Source organism: Halichoerus grypus, chromosome 14 (genome assembly GCF_964656455.1).
Source record: "Halichoerus grypus chromosome 14, mHalGry1.hap1.1, whole genome shotgun sequence".
Lineage (NCBI taxonomy): Eukaryota > Metazoa > Chordata > Mammalia > Carnivora > Phocidae > Halichoerus > Halichoerus grypus.
The window spans coordinates 12,798,356-12,818,673 of record NC_135725.1 but is presented as its reverse complement, the minus strand read 5'-3'; the positions used below and the strand labels follow the sequence as shown (position 1 = coordinate 12,818,673).

The 20,318-nt window shown below is 42.9% G+C and overlaps 1 protein-coding gene and 1 long non-coding RNA gene across 9 annotated transcripts in view; one reads left to right on the top strand and one right to left on the bottom strand.

Moving 5' to 3' along the window:
- TRPM3 (transient receptor potential cation channel subfamily M member 3) overlaps positions 1 to 6,836 on the top strand; it is a 493,595-nt gene extending 486,759 nt beyond the window's left edge. For 6 of the 8 annotated variants that reach the window (XM_078061329.1, XM_078061328.1, XM_078061333.1 and 3 more), the window contains one exon: positions 3,088 to 6,836. In XM_078061329.1, coding sequence (XP_077917455.1) covers positions 3,088 to 4,540 — 1,453 coding nt within the window. In that variant the 3' untranslated portion in view covers positions 4,541 to 6,836. The remainder of the gene's footprint in view (positions 1 to 3,087) is intronic. The other 2 variants (XM_078061334.1, XM_078061335.1) reach the window with 1 other exon arrangement.
- LOC118551845 (uncharacterized) overlaps positions 745 to 20,318 on the bottom strand; it is an 87,494-nt gene continuing 67,920 nt past the window's right edge. The window contains exon 2 of the long non-coding RNA XR_013443707.1: positions 745 to 913. This is a non-coding gene — a long non-coding RNA (uncharacterized LOC118551845). The remainder of the gene's footprint in view (positions 914 to 20,318) is intronic.

Here is a 20,318-nt window from a genome sequence, read left to right as displayed (position 1 = left end):
CTCTTGAGGTTCCCCCTGGGCACCTTTTTGCTTTCCTTGAAAACCCTCTTTCCCCTTGTACCACCTCTCTGTTCTTCCCATCCCGCTGGGCTCCTTAGTTTCTGTCTTGTTTACTATCCACGACCGGCTCCTAATTCTTCATTGCCTCATGGTGCCTTAGCTCTGCCTCTCATCTGCTACTTTTCTCTGCAGTGTTGGATCCTTGGGCTGAAGGCAGGTGGGACGCAGGGAGGGAGCTCCCCACAGAGCAGGGAGATACTTTATAGTGTTCAGACCCATGATCACAGGCAGTTATGCTAAAAGAGCATCTTTAGCTCTTTCCATACCAACCTTGTATATACCAGGTTCCAGGAAAGGAAGAAGAGGGAGGAAGAAAACGATCCTGCCCTTTTTGACTCTGCCAACACTAAACAACTAGGAGGACCCAGTGCCTAGAGCATCCAAAAGGGAAAGTCTCGTTCTACAAAAATGCATCTCTCCTGCTCCTGACTTTAATGAGGACGTATTTTACCCACTTGCCCAAAGCTTATTGCATTGCAAAAAATGAAACTGCAGTACTTGCAAAACCAAATTGCATAGACTACATGGTGACAAAGTGAATCGTGAGTCTATAAGACACACAAACTTACTATTGTTAAGTAGTTTGTTTCTCAGGCTATGTTTATACCACAAAATGAACTGAAACAGGGGAAAGTTCTATTTTCCTCCTGAATCAGCTGCGTTAGCTGGGTGAAGAGCATTGCGTTTGCCAGATACAGAATTGCTCTATTTACAAGTCCTTTAGGAATACACCTGGGCGTGGTGGCGGAATGTTCCCGGACCCTGGAAAGTGCTGTGTTCTGGAGCATCAGGAGCAAGTCTCCAAGGCAGGGCTCATGAGGGCAGTCCAGACCTCTGGCTGGGTGAAGGGAACCTGAAAGATAAAAGAGCAGAGTGGGTGGAGGGAGTTGGGGGGTAGAAGGGCTATTGCTGATAGAGGCAGAAATGTGGCCTGAGGCCAGAGAATCACACACACCCACTCTGGCCACAAGAGTGGTTTTGTTTGTTTGTTTTTGTTTTTGTTTTTTAAAGCCTAAAGGTCTGGGGCGCCTGGGTGGCTCAGTCGGTTAAGCGTCTGCCTTCAGCTTGGGTCAGGATCCCAGAGTCCTGGGATCAAGTCCCGCATCGGGCTCCCTGCTCAGCGGGGAGCCTGCTTCTTCTCCCTCTCCCTCTGCCGCTCCCCCCTGCTTATGCTCTCTCTCTCTCTCTGTCAAATAAATAAATAAAATCTTAAAAAAAAAAAAAAAAAAGACCTTCAGGTCCTCAGAGAGGGGAACCACATGCCTCTTATTCCTCCTTGGGGCACTGAAACGTGTATTCTTCTCTGATGGAGGTGTTGCTACTTTTAACATATTGCCGCCACCACCCCCCTTGCCCCCATCACAAGAGCTGGGGGGACCCAGCTCCAATTCCCACCATTGTTCCGTTGTTCATAAAGCACATTCTATACCCGCCGGCATGTTCCTTTGAAGGGTCAGCCGTCAGGGCCTCACTGTGCACACTGGGAGTATCGGAAAAGTATCTTTATCTTCAGCCTCTCCAGAAAGGTTGTGAATGGATCTCCTGTAGAGCCTCCCGAAGATTTGCCTTGGGGCATTTCACAGTGAAAGTTGAAGGTCAAAGCAAAGCTTGGCTCTCGTTTCTCCTTTCCCAGTCAAGTGAAAGCTGTGGCACAATTTTATTTTATTTTACTTTTATTTATTTTTTATTTTTTTATTTTTTTAAAGATTTTATTTATTCGACAGAGAGAGACACAGCGAGAGAGGGAACACAAGCAGGGGGAGTGGGAGAGGGAGAAGCAGGCTTCCCGCGGAGCAAGGAGCCCGATGCGGGGCTCCATCCCAGGACCCTGGGATCATGACCTGAGCCGAAGGCAGTCGCTTAGCTGACTGAGCCACCCCAGCGCCCCACAATTTTATTTTGAATATGTGGACTCTGTCTTTGTAAATAAATATCCAGGCAGCGTACTAGACCATTGGAATCAAGTTCATAACCGCGATTGTCTAGGTGAACTGTTGGTGACACCTGGCAGCATGGCAATGGAAAAAGGAATATGAGACAGATCACGCCCTTGAGAATTACCAGTGGGGAGGGTGAAGACATCTAGAAATAACTGTAAAAGAAGGCATCTGTGACCAGCTATCCAGAGAGACACAGAGAGAAAGAGAGAGAAGAGTAGCAAAATTTACTTGTTGATACACACTCTAGGGTTTACCACAAATTACTTTATATAAACTTGGTTAAATTCCTTGATGTTTGCTTTTCCTTTATTAATGAAAGTCTTGGGTTAAATTAGATCACCTCCAGGTGCCTCAGTGACAGGACTGTATTAATTCCTTTGGAGGCGCTAAATTTTAAAAAGATTATTGTGAACAGCAACAACAAAAAGAAAGATTATTATATAAATGCAAAATAGGGTCACCTGGGTGGCTCAGTTGGTTAAGCTTCTGCCTTTGGCTCGGGTCCTGATCCCAGGGTCCTGAGATCAAGCCCCAAGTCCAGTTCCCTGCTCAGCGGGGAGCCTGCTTCTCCCTCTCCCTCTGCTGCTCCCCCTGCTTGCACACTCTCTCTCTCTCTCTCTGTGTCAAATAAATAAATAAATAAAATCTTCTAAAAAATAAATAAATGCAGAGTAAAAATAACCCCAGTCCATACTCCAAGTCTTCCTCAGTCTCGTGGACACTGCCACAAGAAAAGCTGCCTTCTAAAATTCTGTTGTGCACTTCTGAGTAAAGCCATCAAAAGGCAACATTCTCATTTTGGTGGTGACTGAGTAAGCCGACGCCCTAATACTTGGTTAGTTCATTAAACCCCGCCCCAGTTCCCAGCTAAGTCATGAGGTGCTGTGGCCCCACTCCACTTCAATAAGAACTAGTCAACTTTGGTGTTTATTGGGATTGTGCATTAAATTTTACTGAGTGGAAAGGGGTTTGGTAGATAAATACCACTGGATTAGATCATCTCTCAGGCCTCTTCCAGCTCAAAACGATTTAGATTCTCCAGAGAGGAACCCGGCCTTGCGTGACCCTCATTCTGTTTCTCTCCCAGGGTGGAGAACATGTCCATGCGGCTGGAGGAAGTCAACGAGAGAGAGCACTGCATGAAGGCCTCGCTCCAGACCGTGGACATCCGGCTGGCACAGCTCGAGGACCTCATCGGGCGCATGGCCACAGCCCTAGAGCGCCTGACAGGTCTGGAGCGGGCTGAGTCCAACAAAATCCGCTCCCGGACCTCGTCCGACTGCACAGACGCCGCCTACATCGTGCGCCAGAGCAGCTTCAACAGCCAGGAGGGGAACACCTTCAAGCTCCAAGAGAGTATAGACCCTGCAGGTGAGGAGACCATGTCCCCAACTTCTCCAACCCTAATGCCCCGTATGAGAAGCCATTCTTTCTATTCAGTCAATATGAAAGACAAAGGTGGTATAGAAAAGTTGGAGAGTCTTTTTAAAGAAAGGTCCCTGAGCCTACACCGGGCTACTAGCTCCCACTCAGTAGCAAAAGAGTCCAAAGCTCCTGCAGCCCCTGCAAACACCTTGGCCATCGTTCCTGACTCCAGAAGACCGTCTTCGTGTATAGACATCTATGTCTCTGCCATGGATGAACTGCACTGTGATATAGACCCTCTGGACAATTCCATGAACATCCTTGGGCTGGGTGAGCCCGGCTTTTCGGCTCCAGCACCTTCCACAGCTCCTTCAAGTAGTGCCTATGCAACTCTTGCACCCACAGACAGACCTCCAAGCCGGAGCATTGACTTTGAGGACATCACCTCCATGGACACTAGATCTTTTTCTTCAGACTACACCCACCTCCCAGAATGCCAAAACCCCTGGGACACTGAGCCTCCAATGTACCAGAGCATTGAGCGTTCCAAAAGCAGCCGCTACCTAGCCACCACACCCTTTCTTCTAGAAGAGGCCCCCATCGTGAAATCTCATAGCTTTATGTTTTCTCCTTCGAGGAGCTACTACGCCAATTTTGGGGTGCCCGTGAAAACAGCAGAATACACAAGTATTACAGACTGTATCGACACAAGGTGCGTCAATGCCCCTCAAGCGCTTGCTGACAGGGCCACCTTCCCTGGTGGTCTTGGAGGCAAAGTGGAGGATTCGTCCTGCTGCCATCCCGAGCGAGAAGCAGAACTGAGTCACCCCAGCTCTGACAGCGAGGAGAACGAGGCCAAAGGCCGGAGAGCCACCATCACGATACCCTCCCAGGAGGGTGATAACTCGGACAGAACGCTGTCCAACAACATCACGGTTCCCAAGATAGAGCGTGCCAACAGCTACTCAGCAGAGGAGCCAAGTGTGCCATATGCACACACCAGGAAGAGCTTCTCCATCAGTGACAGACTCGACAGGCAGCGGAACACAGCAAGCCTGCGAAATCCCTTCCAGAGGAGTAAGTCCTCCAAGCCGGAGGGACGAGGGGACAGCCTGTCCATGAGGAGACTGTCCAGAACATCTGCCTTCCACAGCTTTGAAAGCAAGCACAACTAAACCTTCTTAATAAGCATTGCAGGAGGCTCAAGAATCCAGCCCTAAAATTCTCCCCGAACCCCACCTGTTCCCCTTCCTTGAAACGTACCTGCTTTATTCTTAGCTGAGCAAAACAAGCGATGCCTTGGGAGGTGTTAACTCAAAGGTGACTTCTGGGCCACAGATTGAGAAAGCACTTTGCCTAGCCCAGTGCCAAACACAGGGGCTTTAAGTCACGTTCACTCTTGATGGGTAGGGAGGGAAGAGAGGGAGAAGAAGGGCTGTGGTGAATGTGTATGTCTGGTGACTTCAGAAAGCCATGAGCTCTGGGAATGAAGGGGTTTCGAGCACTCTCCATGCCAGGAGGCATCTTTCCATTTCTGACCATTATCAAGAGTTTTAGGATACAGGGCTAAATTGCAAAATAAGATAAAATAAAGTAGCCAGCATACAAATGAGATATTCTAAACTTCAATTCTGTTTTCTTTTCACATTGGCTCCATCACTGGTGACTGATGAAGAGCATCCTTTTTATTCAGTATAAGCCGGCAGCAAGCAGTTCTACCTAACGTCCCACATCCTTCTCATGCCAACACTTCTGTAATTGATCATTATAAAGAAAAAACAAGGTAACAGTCATAGTTCACCTGTCTCTTATATATTCACTTCTGGTGCCACAACTGTTTATCTTTCTTGAAGAAAATAAAGGGAAAAGAAATGCCTTTTTGTATTGCAATCAAAATGAAAGAAGAATTGAGGCTAAAAACAAATGTCAAGTGGTTTATTATATACAGTGGGCATTCGAGTATAGTCGAGCAAGCTCAGGATGAATGTAATTAAATAATTTTATATTTTTTAATTTATTTTGTATCTCACCTGTCATCAATCAAGTCACTCACTGAATATGTGATAGTGAACTAAAAGAAAAAAATATATGCAGTGGGCAGAAGTCACCTAAAATTGCCATGTGGTATACTGTTACGTTCTCACCATCCGTGTCATGTGTCATGCTGCTGTGTGATTGTCATCATTTGCATGGCTCCACCATGTCTTCTGAACATCTCCAAGATGTACCTGGAAATTCTTCACACCACTCATCACATGACCATTTTGTATATGAAGATCTGCTCACACATGGATATTTTCATACCTAGAGTTTTGCCGTTTAATCTGAGCTCAGCATAAATTTCATTGGAGTTTTTCAAGGGCTGGTATCTTTTTTATGGAAATGTTCCAAAGTACTTTTTAAGGAAGTTTCAAATCATAAATAACCTGAGAATTGACTGGGAATTTGGTATCAACCCAAAGCCATCAGTTGCAGGCATACCATGAATATTTTTCTTATATACAGAGCTATAAAAATGATACAGTAGACTCAAGTAGAAAGCAAATAAACTACATAAAGACTTCTATAGTATATGCTGCTTATATACATATATATGCATTCACATGGAGACATGTTTATATATAGTATATAAACAGGCATAAATAGAGCTTTCTTAAGATTTCTTTTCTATCACCGCGAGGTATAATCAGGATATTTTCATATTCAAGGAGTTCCATTGAAAGAGTTCATTCGGTCATGTTGGATTTTTGACAGATGTTGAAATTATGTTTTTTTTTAAATCCCTGTGACCTTAACTCTTCCTTGTACCAAACTAAAGTTGCCAAAATGACTGGCTTCCTGCCCTCTGCTTGTTTTCTGTCCGGAAACACTTGCTGCAATGACATCTTATTTAGTCTGGTTTCTTCCGCACAAAGTTGATTACGCTAAGTACAATCTGAATTAGACATGTGATTCTAAACCAGATAGTATTACGGACTCTTTAATACAGATGTCCACTACTAGGTCAGAATCTGGATTTGAAGGAGAACAAAGAAATATTGACCCTCAAATCTTCCGATTCCTACTTGCGTCACTGATTTTCAAAAGAATAAAATCTTTAAGGACAATGACCTAATGTTCTTGGCCCCCAAAATACTATGTGGTTCTCCTGTTGAGTTGTCATTGTGAGCTCCAGATTTTCTCATAATGTGAAATCAAGTAAATAACGTGGACAAAAGCTCTAGCCTTTAAGTTTGTTTTTGTTTTTTTATTAACCCCTCTGCCCCTCTGAACAAGCCTTTTGGATATAGAAATAGTTATGAGGCCACATATAAAGAATTAAAGAATTCCTTTTCACTCTTTGGTATTTGGGTGAATCGGACATAAGCAACCAGACTCCCTCATGTGTAATTGCTCTAGAAATGCTTACATTTTTTATTGAGCCCCACATTGACTGTTTCCCTTTCAGCAAACATGCCTTTGGTCTGAGAATAAATCAGTTGCCCTTTTACTTCCTTGAGTCATGCATCTCAGTGAGAATCTTATGAAAGCTCTGGGCCCCCTCCCCAGAAAAAAAATATACATACATGCAGAGTTGCAATGTAACTTGAAAGGGTTCATGTACCCCTGGTTCCATGTTGCTTGATAATGAGGAAGAGGAACCATGTTTGTTCATAATTAATACAGTTGTAATAGGCACTTTACATTTGAGACCATTTCTCTGTGATTCTCAGGAAGGCCAAGTCTCAGCACCAGAGTTGGAACCAGGATTTTGTTCTTTTCGTCCCTTAGATTATATTTTGCTAGTTTGATGTCCTTGTATCCTAATGTTTGATGATTTAAAAAGCCAGAAGGCTCTCTGAGTGAGTCTGTAGAGGAATCCAAGGAGGAGGTGAAGCCATTATTCTTTGACCACAGAGCAGGACATCACAGCACCTCTAGGGCCCCATTCTGGACCGGACGGAAAATGAGGGAAAGAAATTATGTGCACAAGTGTTTCCATTCATCACGATTTCTGGAGAGAACAGAACAGGACCAGGGAAACGCAGTCCTTACCAGTCCTGACCTTGTGACTGCCTGGTTCTTTGGTTGTACAGGAAAACGAAGCTCTTACATCTTTCATGAAGTGTGCAAAATATATAAGCCAAATCTAAATGACGTTAAATGTAAACCGTGCAATTCTCGTGAGCCATTTCTTTCCTATGCACATACGTGTGTATTCTCTTTCAACCCATTTCTTCCCATTTCTGGGTTCTCTGCACCCCACTGTGGCCTTGATTCAGTGGCCTTGTGCAGTCAAGCTTATGTTCAGCTCATTTATTCCATCCTGTCCCTGATCAAGGAGACGTTAATTACCTGTCTCTGTGAATTAAGCAGCTCATGAGCAGCACATTATTGAGGAACGTAAATAAAGTCATAGAGAGCTCACAGAAGTAATCGCTTTGGTTCCATCATCTGCTTCTGAGGTGCCAATTTTTACATGCTACTATACATAATGATTCGTTCTAAGTCGCTTGTTCCTTTTGAAAAAAAAAAAAATCAAGGGTGTTTTATGAAAATGGCCATGGAAATTCCCTGATTGACCCACATACTTATAGTTAGAAACTTCCTCCTGGATGGATTTGAATGAGGAGCTGGAAATCTTGGACACAATTGTCATGGCTAGTTCGTATATTTCTCCAAGCCAGAAGGCGTATTAGCAGGCAGAATACAGCACTTTACCAGAACTGGCTTTCCTTTTAAGTCTAAGCTTCCAGGTCTAGGATATATATTTAGCACTTTGAAAGTCCCCCTTTAAAAAATATATAAATATATATATATACACGCACACACACATATATATATGAATAATCCAATGGGAAAAATATACTTGTAAAAACACACAGTGTGTTTCTTCTGAATGTTTCAAATATATTCTAAAAGATGGTTTCTATAGATAATATTATGGTAGATAACTGGATAGTACATTAATTCGACTTTCTGAGGCTACACAGTCCAATCTTCCCGAGTGTTTGGGCTGTTTAACTTCTATCTTGGTAATCAGTATTATCCAGTCATCCATCATGTGCTATCTGTAGACTGTACCATTTGATGTGTCGAGCAATGCTGTATTATAAAACACATGTACACATATATGTAACCCATGTTTCACCCAGCATAGTTGTAGCATGTGGTTGTATTAATGAACGTTACAGGACAACTTTATAATCATTGACCAATCTGTAACATTCAATAAAGAAGCACATGTTGCAAGGATTAAGTATGTTCCCAATTCCATGTTATTCAGCATCCTCGCAAAATGAGCACTTTTGTTCCCGATCTGCTTTATGGTTTTCACAGTCCTCTAGCCCATGAGGAAATACTTGTATAAGCCGATGTACATCCTCTAACCAGCCCCGTGAGCTGTGGTAGGCGAGTTGTGTTTTGCGAAAGACGAACTGGCATGTGATGCGAAAGACTCTGACAAATGAACTTAAAATAATATTTTAAACTCCAGTTGAATTAGCTGTTTGTTTACATCTGCTAACCCCCTGCAGAAGCAGTGTACAGTATTTTATAGATATGTTCATTTAGTAACTGATATGTTTGTTTCTAGATAAAGTGATGCTACTGTGTAGGTGGTTATATATGTTCTAGATATTGCATTATGACTCACTATTCTTTAACAATAGCAATGTAACTTAAACGAAGTAATCCCTCTCCAAATCCAGTCTTAATTTTGTGGCAACAAAATGCATGCACTGCTTTATGCGTTTCTTTTGACTTTTTAAAGGCACTTAACATTTGACTATTGCCTGCTGTAACGCTTAACCCAGCTAGGAATTCGCTCACGTCATTGGGCTTCTTACACTGTTTGGGGATTATGTTCGATTTTTAAAAATTAAAAACTAAAAAATAACCAAGGGTTTTTTTTTAATCTTTTTTTAAGCTCCGAACAAATAATATGAAATAAAGTATTAACCACAGGGTGTGTAGCTAGGGGACCCAGAGATGACTGGCTAACACCCATGCAGGTGTTGGTGCATCTGTGATATAGGAAAGACACGTTTCTGATTCTTTAGGGCCACTGGGTGCAAATTGCAAAACCAGAGAGGAGAGTGAGAAGTCCATTCGGACAGTGCAGAAAGCCACAGATCATTATGAATGAGTGGCCCAATGATGCACGTGACTTCCCTCCTACCTGGTGGCTTTTCTACCTTGTGCGTGAGCCTGGTCCGGGGGAGAGTGAGGGGTGGGTGACTGGGGGTCTGATCAAGAACTGGGTGACTCTGAAGAGCTTGCCCTTTAAAGAAACCACCATGTCATTATCAGAAGCCATTTATTCAACATTTGGAAAAGAGAGGAGCCACTTTGCATAGTCTTATAAATGACTACTCTTCCAACCTGGAGAGAAAACTTCTCTCAGCCTGTGCTGGCCTAAGCTTTCTCTTCCCTTTCCATGTCAAACATTCTCTTTCCCCAGATCAGAGTCAACCAAAGCAGGGCTTGGTTCTGATTTAAGGAAAACAAGATTTTTTTTCCTTTTCTTTTTTAATTCACTCGAGAAGATCATTTTGTTACCTTTTCTCTGATGAGTTCCTTGTACTGGTCGCTGCTAATGACATCAAGACACGACGATTTCTATATGTCCGTCCAAGAAAGGATTTTGGTGGCCACGTAATCCACCTGGCAGTAAGAGTGAGGTGAATTTTCCCTTCCCTAAGTTCCCTCGTCTGCCAGCCCCCTTAGGCCTCAGCCCCTTGCCTGTTTGCACAGTGTTTATGTGCTGGGAAGTGAAAAGGGCATGTAGGGCCACAAGTCCGTGGGCTATCTGCAGAGCATCGGGACCAACCTTGACCCAGGCGTTCCTCAGGAACAGGCAGGCTGCCCAGAGCATTGGGTCACAGAGGGAAGTTCAGCTTTGCACCTGGATGTGCAGCCTTCTTCACCCCCTTAACTTTCTTCCTTTCTCTTAACCCAGCACAACATGCTTTTTGCCAGACCCACAGACCCTTGGTCCTATGACCTCAGTACCCCACGGAGCCTGGTGCAGTAATCTGAAACAGTGGCCCCTTGGAAAAAGTCAAGCTTTCAGACTTTGTCCAGCCCTCGTCTTCCCACTAACCTAGGCTCCTCCCTCCCCGCACTCTACCCCTTACCCCAAACTCAGCTGGTGTTTGTGTCGGACCCGTCCAATTCTTTGCCTGTCTGAACCCCAAGAGAGTCCCTCATGTCTTCACCCCAGCTCCCCACGTATCATAAGAACCATCCATCTGCATCTAGATGGGGGGGCTGCAAGCTCAAGTACATGCAGGGGCTGGATCCAAGACACAAATGTGCCCATTGGACTCAGGAAAGACAACAGGAAGAGGTAGGGTTTGTAGGGCATGAGAGAACGCGTGTCCCACGACAAAAACATTCACATTCTGATTTGTAAACACTCTGCTAGCCAAACAAACATGTCTGCCAACAGCATTCAGTCCCAATAGCAATAGTTTGGGACCTCTGATTTAGGGCCAACCAGGATCATGTTCTTGATCCTGACTTAGTGAGTGTATACAAGAAATACACCGAGAACGGAGGTGGGGGCGGAGAGGAACTCACCCTATTCAGGGTTATTCCTGCTCTCCTGAGTGAGAGATGCATGTGTATTTGCTAGCTGCATCTTTCTGGACCCAAAGGCAGGATCTTTGTGAGGGACATATGGAAGAAGAGTACCATAGCATTGTATCAAGGCTTATCTGCTTCTTGTCACTACAGCGTCTAACTTGAGTTTATATTGCTGTTTCTGCTGTGCAAAACAGTCCACACAGTATACTGTACTCATAGTCATTTCATAATCTAGGACTTAGACTCTCATTTGTAAGCATTCTAACCATAGTTTATAATGGGGGAAATTATTCAAATATCATTTTTAAATGAATTCCTATAAATACAACAATTTTGAAATTGGGTTTGTTAAATATATATATACATCTTTTCCTTCTTTGTGTGTGGATAGACCACAGTTGGCATATCTATCGACATTATAAATATATATAAATCCTTAGAGGAATTGTTCTTTTTTAAAGGTCTATTATTGGATTCACAATGCACTTTGAGCTTGTTTGTTTAGATACATAATTCGAAGCAGAAGTTGGCAGATACCATGGGAAAAACTTTCTGAAATTTCTGTAACAAATGTTTTGCAATAAAAAGAAAAAAACTCAGTAGTTTAAAACATGACTTGGGTTTCCTTGTGCATTTATTTGCCATCACTTGATCTCCACCATCTTCATGCCAAGAAGGGTTGGGGTATGCAGAGATAATTGCCTACGGCCCCATCAGTTAACTTGCAGAGCAGAAGTTGCAAACTGGTAGCCTGTGGAAAAGGCTACCCTGGGATGTGTCTAAGGAACAGGGAGGGTTTAATAAGACACAAGGAGGAATTTCAGGTAAGGGGAACACTAATTTGACCAGCCTTCAAATGTTACAGTGCTTCATCCTGGTTAGAACTCCCAGGCAGCTCCATGGAATCTCCAGCATTGACCCCAGTTTTGTGAATGAGGCTTTGCTCCAACTAGTCTCTTCATCTGTACCGTTCCCATTGGCTCTGTCTAGTCAATTTTTTGAAAATGGAATGGCTGGCATAGGAATGTATCATGTTTATAAATATGCACATTTATGTAACACACAATCTTCAACCACGTGCCCTCAGATTTCTTGGAAAATCAGGCCCACCATCCTTTGCTATCAAAATCTCAGATTTAGAGCTGCATAGAGCTTCCTTGAAGGAGAGATTGATGAAGGTTGAAAAAGATGAATTCTCTAGGGCTAAATTTAAAAGTTAATTTAGATTTAAAAGTAATTTGTCATTACTTACTTGTTGACATTACCCTATTTGATTAAGAGCCAGAACACGGCTTGTTGTATAAAGGCCTAGATTACACATCCTTAACAGTGGAAAGTTCTCAGGAATTACTCCTTTTTTTCCCTCCCCTGATCTCTGGTTGTTACCTTGGTCTCTGCCCAACAATCGCCACACTACTTTCTTATAGTTTCAGTATCTCTCAGAAGCCTTGTGCTATATCATAGTCATTATCTTATGACACAATACAGTCACAGTAGAAAGGCCTTTACTCAAAATCATGAACCGTTGCAACAGTATTCTTCATCTCATGCACTAAACACCAATTTTATTGAAGACTAGTTTAGTTTGCCAGGGCTACCTTAAAAAAAATACCACAAATTAGGTGGCTTACATAACAGAAATTTTTTGTCTTATAGTCCTGGAAGCCAGAAGTCCAAGATCAAAGTGTTGGCAGGGCTGGTTCCTTCTGAGGGCTGTGAGAATCTATTCAATGCCTCTCTCCTAGCTTCTGGTGATTTTCTGGCAATCTTTGGCATTCCTTGGCTTATAGAAGCATCACACACTCCCCCTGTGTGCTGTGTCCAAATTTACTCTTTTATGGCACTCACTCTATTCCAGTGCAATCTCATCTGAACTAGTTATATCTGGAATGACCCTATTAACCAAAGTTCACATTCTGAGGTTCAAGGGGCTAGGATTTCAACATAGAAACAGTGGGGGAGACAAAATTCAACCCTTAATACTAGGTGAATTTATGAGTAAGGGTGTGGTGGTCATTTATCTTTTTAATATCTTTCAAAGTAGAGAAATTAGAATTGAGGAATCAGTTGGAAACAATATATGTACTGATCAGTAGGAGAAAAAAATAGACCAATTATGTCATACCGTGGAGCCATTAACAATAATTAAATCTTTGTATATTGACATGAGAAGGTGCCATTGGTATATTGTCAAGTCTTTTTATTTTTTTTTTTTATTTTTCTATTATGTTCAGTTAGCCACTGTATAGTACAGCATTGGTTTTTGATGCAACGTTCAACAATTAATTAGTTGCGTGTTAACACCCAGTGCTCATCACAACACGTGCCCTCCTCAATACCCATCACTTGGCTACCCCATCCCTCCCACACCCCTCCCCTCTGAAACCCTCAGTTTGTTTCCCCAGAGTCCGTAGTCTCTCGTGGTTCATCTCCCTCTCTGATTTCTCCCCCTTCAGTTTTCCCTCCCCACCCCTATGGTCCTCCGTGCTATTGCTTATATTCCACATATAAGTGAAACCATATGATAATTGTCTTTCTCTGCTTGTCAAGTCTTTTTAAAAGGAAATGCAGAGCAACATATAGGGTCTAATCCCAATTTTTGTCAAAATTAAACCAGGGATATAGATGTGGATATATTCGTATGTGAATAGTAAAGATTGAAAGAATACAGAGGAAGGAGTAGAAGTTGTGTTGCAGAAGTTTTTCTTTTTTTTTTTTCCAAAAATTCAAATATTGTTGAAGAACACTCTAAAGTGGCCCAAGAAAAGTTGGTTCGAGGATCAACAGACACCTTTGCCTTCTTTCTGCTCAGACATCTGTTCTAGACATCATCACAATAATCACAAGCCCTGGAAAGGCAACATGTCTCCTCCAAGGAATGGTAAATTTGAAAGAAAAGAAAAGTGGTAGCAATAGTTTAACTACTAATGTCGTGAAATTGTCATTTTAGGCAGAAATACAACCAATGTCTTTTGAGCAGCTACTTTGTTCCCCTGGAAGAACTGAAAATTTTATTAAAAGGGCAAGACTGTCATGACTAAAAAGATAATTACATGGTGTAGTTATTTAATTAGAGCTGTTGAAGAAATCGGGATGAGCGGCCCAAATTTAGCTCATCAACACTGAAAGTGTTCATGTGGAAGCAAAATGGCCGCCAGGAAGGCAGTGTGTGGATGGTTTCCCACATTTGGGGAGGAACCTGGACTACATAATCCGCTCTGAGACTGCATAGAACAAACAAGAGTTGCTTTTCAGTTAAGAGTAAAGAATGAACATCTGTAGCCTAGCAGGGCCTAACAGAATAGAGGGGGCTGGGGAAGACAGGAGGTGAGAAGCGGGCGTTTATTTCCAAGGCTGTAGGAAAACAAAGCTGTAGCCATGAGAATAATTAAGGCCTGCTTGGAAAACAGTTAGAAGCCAACCTGATCAGGTCAGAGGACTCACACTGGAGATTCGTGGGAAAGTATCACAATCCTTTATATCCACTTCATCTTCTCAACACATCTATGAAATCAGCATTATTATTCTCCTGTCCCAGATGCGGGGGCGGGGGAGTGCTCATCATTTTACACATGAATCCAGATTGGAGTTTGGACTTTATTCTCAAAGTGACTAAAGAATTCTGGGCAAAAATGTGACCTGGCCGGGGAGGGAGAAGTGCCGTGGGACTGACTACAGGATTCCAGGCAAGAGGTAATAAAACTCCACGGATGAAGACACTGAAGAAGTTTTACAACTCAACCTAATTCAACAAATATTTCATGGAGACTCACTCTTGGAAAAACACTTGACCGAGTGCCAGCACATTTTATTTGAAATGTCACCCTCTTACTCAATTCCCTGGTGAACAACTAGTCATCCTTTATGGAAGACTGTGTTCTAGTGTATACCCAGCTGAGCATCCCTTGAGATGCTTCCTTGCTGGCAGCCATTTTGTACATTGTGGAAGAGCTGTACCCTTTGCCTACCACCACAGTTTTGGCTAGATCTTTGGCAAAGGGTAACATGGACCCAAGAGTGCCAGTCAGAGCTTTTTCCTTAGGAATTTGGAACAAAAATGGGGGTGGCAGTCTCTGGATAGTGAAACCATAACTTACAGGCTCAGGAATTCTTGACAATCAGGTTCCTGCAGATAGCTGAGTTGCAGAGAAAATCAGTCTGCCATGAGAAAGGAATACAGACACAGAGACAGGAGCAGATACGGGAAACAGAAATTCTAGACTCCTTCTGAGACATAACCATAGTCCCGTCATTGGGGTTTAAAAGCATATCAGTATCCTTTAAATAAATTCCCCATGTTGTAAGCTAAGTAATGACCTCCCAAAGATGCCCACATCCTCACCCCCAGGACCTGTTACCATATATGGCAAAAGAGACTTTGCAGATGTGATAAATTAAGGTTGTTGAGATAGGCAGATAATCTTGGATTATCCAGGTAGACCCAATGTAATTACAAAGGTCTTTATAAGAGGGAGGAGGAGGGTCAGAGTCAGAGAGCAGGTGTTGTGACAAGGGAAGAAAAGATTGAAGTGATTTATGCTGAAGATGAGGGAAGGGACCAGGTGCTGAGGAATGAATGCAGGCAGCCTCTAGAAGCTGAAGAAGACAAGGAATGGATTCCTCGCCTGGTCTCTAGAAGGAACCAGACCTGCTGACATCTTGATCTTAGCCCCTCAAGACTCATTTTTACTTCTGATCTCCAGAACTGTAAGAGAATAAATTTGTGTTGTTGAAAGCCGCTGCATTTGTGGTGATTTCTTAGAGCAGCAATAGGGAACTCACACACCTTCCATACACACACTTTTATTTAAAATCAGGTTGGTATCTGTTATGTGCAACTACAAGAATCTAAGTACCCTATCTTAATACTAAGCTGCCACAGACCATAAGACACACTGCCAAATTAGTATCGGTGTTGGGGTGGAAAAGCAACACTGCCACATTATATGTATACATGATCAAAAGACACATTCTGGTTTCAAAATGTGGGGGGAAAATGTGTACTCGGAATTAATGAAATAAGGCAATATATCCTTCAAGTCAGAACTCAACCAGCTCTACCTGCGTGAAGCCTTCTCTAATTCACCATAATAAACTCTCCTTTCTTGACCATGTGTCAAGCCTTACATGTATCCTCCGTCAATTGTCACCCTACTTGATGGTGGTAGGTTGACTTGTTTGTCTCTCCAGATAAACCATGAGCACCTTCACGCAGTGTCTGGTGCCTAGTTCAGTGCCTGCACATGGAATGAATCAGGAAATAAACGAATAGACAGTCTCTGACCTCAGCGAGCTCCCAGTCCAACCGAAACAGATATGTCACTATACAAATCAGAGTTTTCAAGGCACCAGGAATAAATTACATAAACAAAGCCTTCTGGAGCACAGAGTGTGCTTTTTGAAATATGCAATCAAATTTGCAATAACTGGAGAGCAGGGTTGAAGGAAAGTTTGGGGCAGGGGGAGTTCTCAGGAGGGGTGACAGACCTTTGAGCTCAAATATCTCAGCCTTAAAGGATGAGTGGGATTTTGAAAGGCAGAGAAGGGAGAGAGGTGGAAGGATTACAGGCAAAAAGTATAGCATGATCAAAAAAAAAGTCACAATGGAATGAAGAGACAAGAAAGCACCAGAAAACAGGTAAGTAATTCAATATGGCTACAGATATGTCAACATGTCATAAAAGGACAGGGCAAGTCCAGAAAATTTGATCTGGGTGAGAGGTAAAGATGACCCGGAAGGGGAAATGATAGAAGCCAAAGTGGAAGAGGGGCAGGACTTGCTGATGGGGTTAAAGGGCCATGGATGGAGTTAAATGCAGCAGGAGAAATCAAGTAGGACACACACAATAGGGTGAGGATAGAAACGGCCCAATGGAAAGGGGAACATGGAAGATGACTCTGAGATTTTGTTTCTCAAATGTGGATCCTAGAAATATTCTGCTGGGTGTTGGGGAGGGGGGTGAGAAATCGTATATTCCACTTGTGAGCCAGTCAACATTTACCAGATACATGAGTGGACACATAAATGAATTACAAAACAAACGAGTGATGAGTTGAATGGCTGAACATATGAATGATGATGGTTCTTTGGCCAAGCTGTGGGAAGTGGGAATAAGTCTGAGGTAGAAGACAGATGGGACCTTTTCTAGAGTACTGGATCTAGGCTGAAAGGTATTTTGGAGACCATGGTCATAGACACTTGGCCCACCAAGGTATTTTTCCCCATTGTGGCATGTCTGAATATGCCCTCAGTGACCTCCCAATCTAGGAGAAACGTATATAAAGTCCAACAGATGTCCCGTAAAGGACATTTTGAACTTGGCATGAAAGTCAGTGCAGTTGTGGGAAGATGCTGCTAACAGGGAGATCCACTGGGTCACTGGATGCTCAGGAGTTGCTGACAGCTAGGGAAGATGGCAGAAATGAGATGGGAGGCAGAGGGAAGCTTCCTGCATGACCAGGAGCCACTCACAACAGGGACAGAGGCAGCTTCAGGACACACCAGACCCTCCATCTGGCACCCAGGCCCTTGGAGCCTTTCAAATATTCCTTTAATGGTATAGAGAACAAACTGGTGGTCACCAGAGGGGAGGGTGGGTGAAACAGGTGAGAGGGATCACTTACCGTGATGAGTACTGAGTCCTGTCTAGAATTGCTGAATCATGATATTGTACACCTGAAACTAACTTAAAACCAGGTTAATTATACTTGAATTTAAAAATTAAAAATAAAAATAAGATAAAAGTACTTAAATGGCTTGGTTATAACGATTCTCGAACTCCTTGATATGCCCCTATCACTCTCAATGTTTAATTTAAAGAATCTTTTCTGTTTTTATCTTGCTTATTGGGTAAGCACAACAATGCTTCATCAAATAGAGGACATTCTCTGTTTCAGAAAGAAAACTGAGCTTTCTTGGTTCTCAGTTCTGCCAGAACTCAGTTCTGCCAAGGGACCCACATTTTTTAAAAATGGGTTGGAGGGGCCAGGTGGAGAAGAAAGTGGGTGGAGCAACAGAATTTGTCGACATTAATATTTCTCCATTATATTCTCTTTCTCAGAGCTCAAATGTAATTCATGCAAAAGAATCCAACTGATCTCCCCCATGTCACTGGCTTCTAGAGACTGCAGAGGCTGCTCCCAAATTATGTTGCCTTCTTGGGGATTTCAACCAGACTTGTCTCTGCTATTTGGGGTTTCTATGCTGACAGCAAAATTTCCCCAGTGGCTCTATTTCATTCAACCGATTTTACTGGCCCATTAGCTCAGTCTGCAGTGTCAGAAAACCAGGTCAGTTCTTTAAAGTATACAGACATTCCAAAAATTTCAATAACTGTTTTTTTTTTTCCTAATTTGTTCTCTCATTTTTTTTCTGTCTGCTATGTGGGGTGTAGAGGTTGGACCAGATCAGTGGCTCTTAAATTTCTCAAGTTATAACCACTTATTGGAATCTGTTGAAAGATAGGAACCTTTCCCAGGGAAGAAAGGTTGATACAGGAGACTGTTGAAAGGCATCCACGGAATCCCGGAAGCCCATGCACAGTCACCAAAGGAAGAATCTACGAGCTCCAGGTTAAGAATCAAACGTCTCTCCAGGTCTAAAGCTCTGAGACTTCACACAGCCTGGCAAAACAAAAAGCATACACAGTCATTCTCAAACATCTGTCTGCAGAAGAAATCGGGCTGACAGCTGGATGAGCCATGATGCAAACGGCAGGCTCCCACCTGTCCTCCTCCACAGTTGCTGAGCCTATGCACTGAACTCGAGACCATAAGATCCTGAATTAAATAAGTCAACCTATTTCCGATGAAGGCAACGCGAACAGCCTGCACATCTCCAAGTCTCCTGCAAACCAAAGATTCTCCCACTGTAAACTCCACCTACAAATGAAGATTAGTTAATAGTCCTGTCAATTACCTCAATCGGTCTTGAGATCAGGCTCCCCGCCTCCACCTCAGGGAGGACTATCTGCTGCCCAAAAAGTCGCCCCCATCCCAGCACAGGGACTTCTCATTGTGACTTTAAGGGACTGACATATAGCTAGATTTCCTCTCTGTCACATTGTAAAGTCTAAGTGAACAGGCTTTATCTCCTTTTTTTTTTTTTTTTTTTTAACCAGTATGGGCTGCTGGTCCACAAACAGGTAATACAACGATTACCATCTCTTAGCGGGAAGTCTAGTACCAACTCCTGAGTCCCCCTCTCTCTTTTTTCCCTCTTAATTATGAAAATTCTCAAACATACAGAGCCGTTGAAAGAATAGGATGATGAACACTTTTATACCCTCTGCCTACGTGCAATGATTCTTGACATTTTGCTCTATTTGCTTTATCTCTATATATATTTTTTCCAAAGCTATAGGAAAGTAAGTTGTGATAACTGGGACACTTCACTTCTGCATACTTCAAAATTTATCTCCTAAGAAAAATGATATTCTCCTCCATAACCACAATACCATTATCGTGCCTGAGAAAATTAGCAATAATCCTTAATGTCACCTAATATCCAGTTCATGTTCAAATTTCCCCGATTGTTTCTAAATTTACTTCTGTGGCCAACTTTTATTTTCCAAATCACTGCATTTGGTTGACCGATGTCTTTAGCCTTTTAGTCTAGAATGCTCCCCTAGCACACACTTATATTTCATGACATTGATTTTAAAGAGTCCAGGCTAATTGTCCTGCAGAATGCCCCACATTCTGAATGTGTGTGATTATTTCCTCGTGTCCTGTTCATGCTCCTCTCTACCCTTTATTTCCCACACACTGGAAGTTTGGTCTAAAGGTTTTAGCAGATTCAGCTTAAACATATTTGGCAAGAACACATCACAAGTATTTTACATACTTTTGCCTCACCCCTGGAGGCACATAATGCCACGTATTTCCACTAGGAACAGTGGTGCCCGGTCTGACCACTAGATCTCTCCAACGTAAAGTTATATTCCACCTTTACAATTGGTGAGCAACCTATGGGGTGATACTTAGGTAACACGAGCATGTGCTGCTCCCCCAATGGTTTTATCGACTCTCACCCAATGGTTTTATCGACTGCTGGCTACGAGCCAGCCAATTTGACATATGTCAAATTGCATATGACATATGACAGCCCTAGATGGTGGGCAGTATTATCCCATTTTTACAAAGAGATTCTATCTCTTGCTCAAGAACACACAAATATCAGGTGACAGAGTTGAGAAATCCCAGGTCCTTGTGGCCAGAAAGTCTGGTAACTCTTGACCCTCCTTCCAAGTGGTCTCTCCTCTGTTCTTTGATGACACATGCCAACAGGAGAGCCACCAAACCCTGTGTTAGACCTCTAGAGACTTTAAGCTGAAAGAGAACCCTACTAAATCATCTAGTTTCAATGGCTCTTTGCCTCTCTCC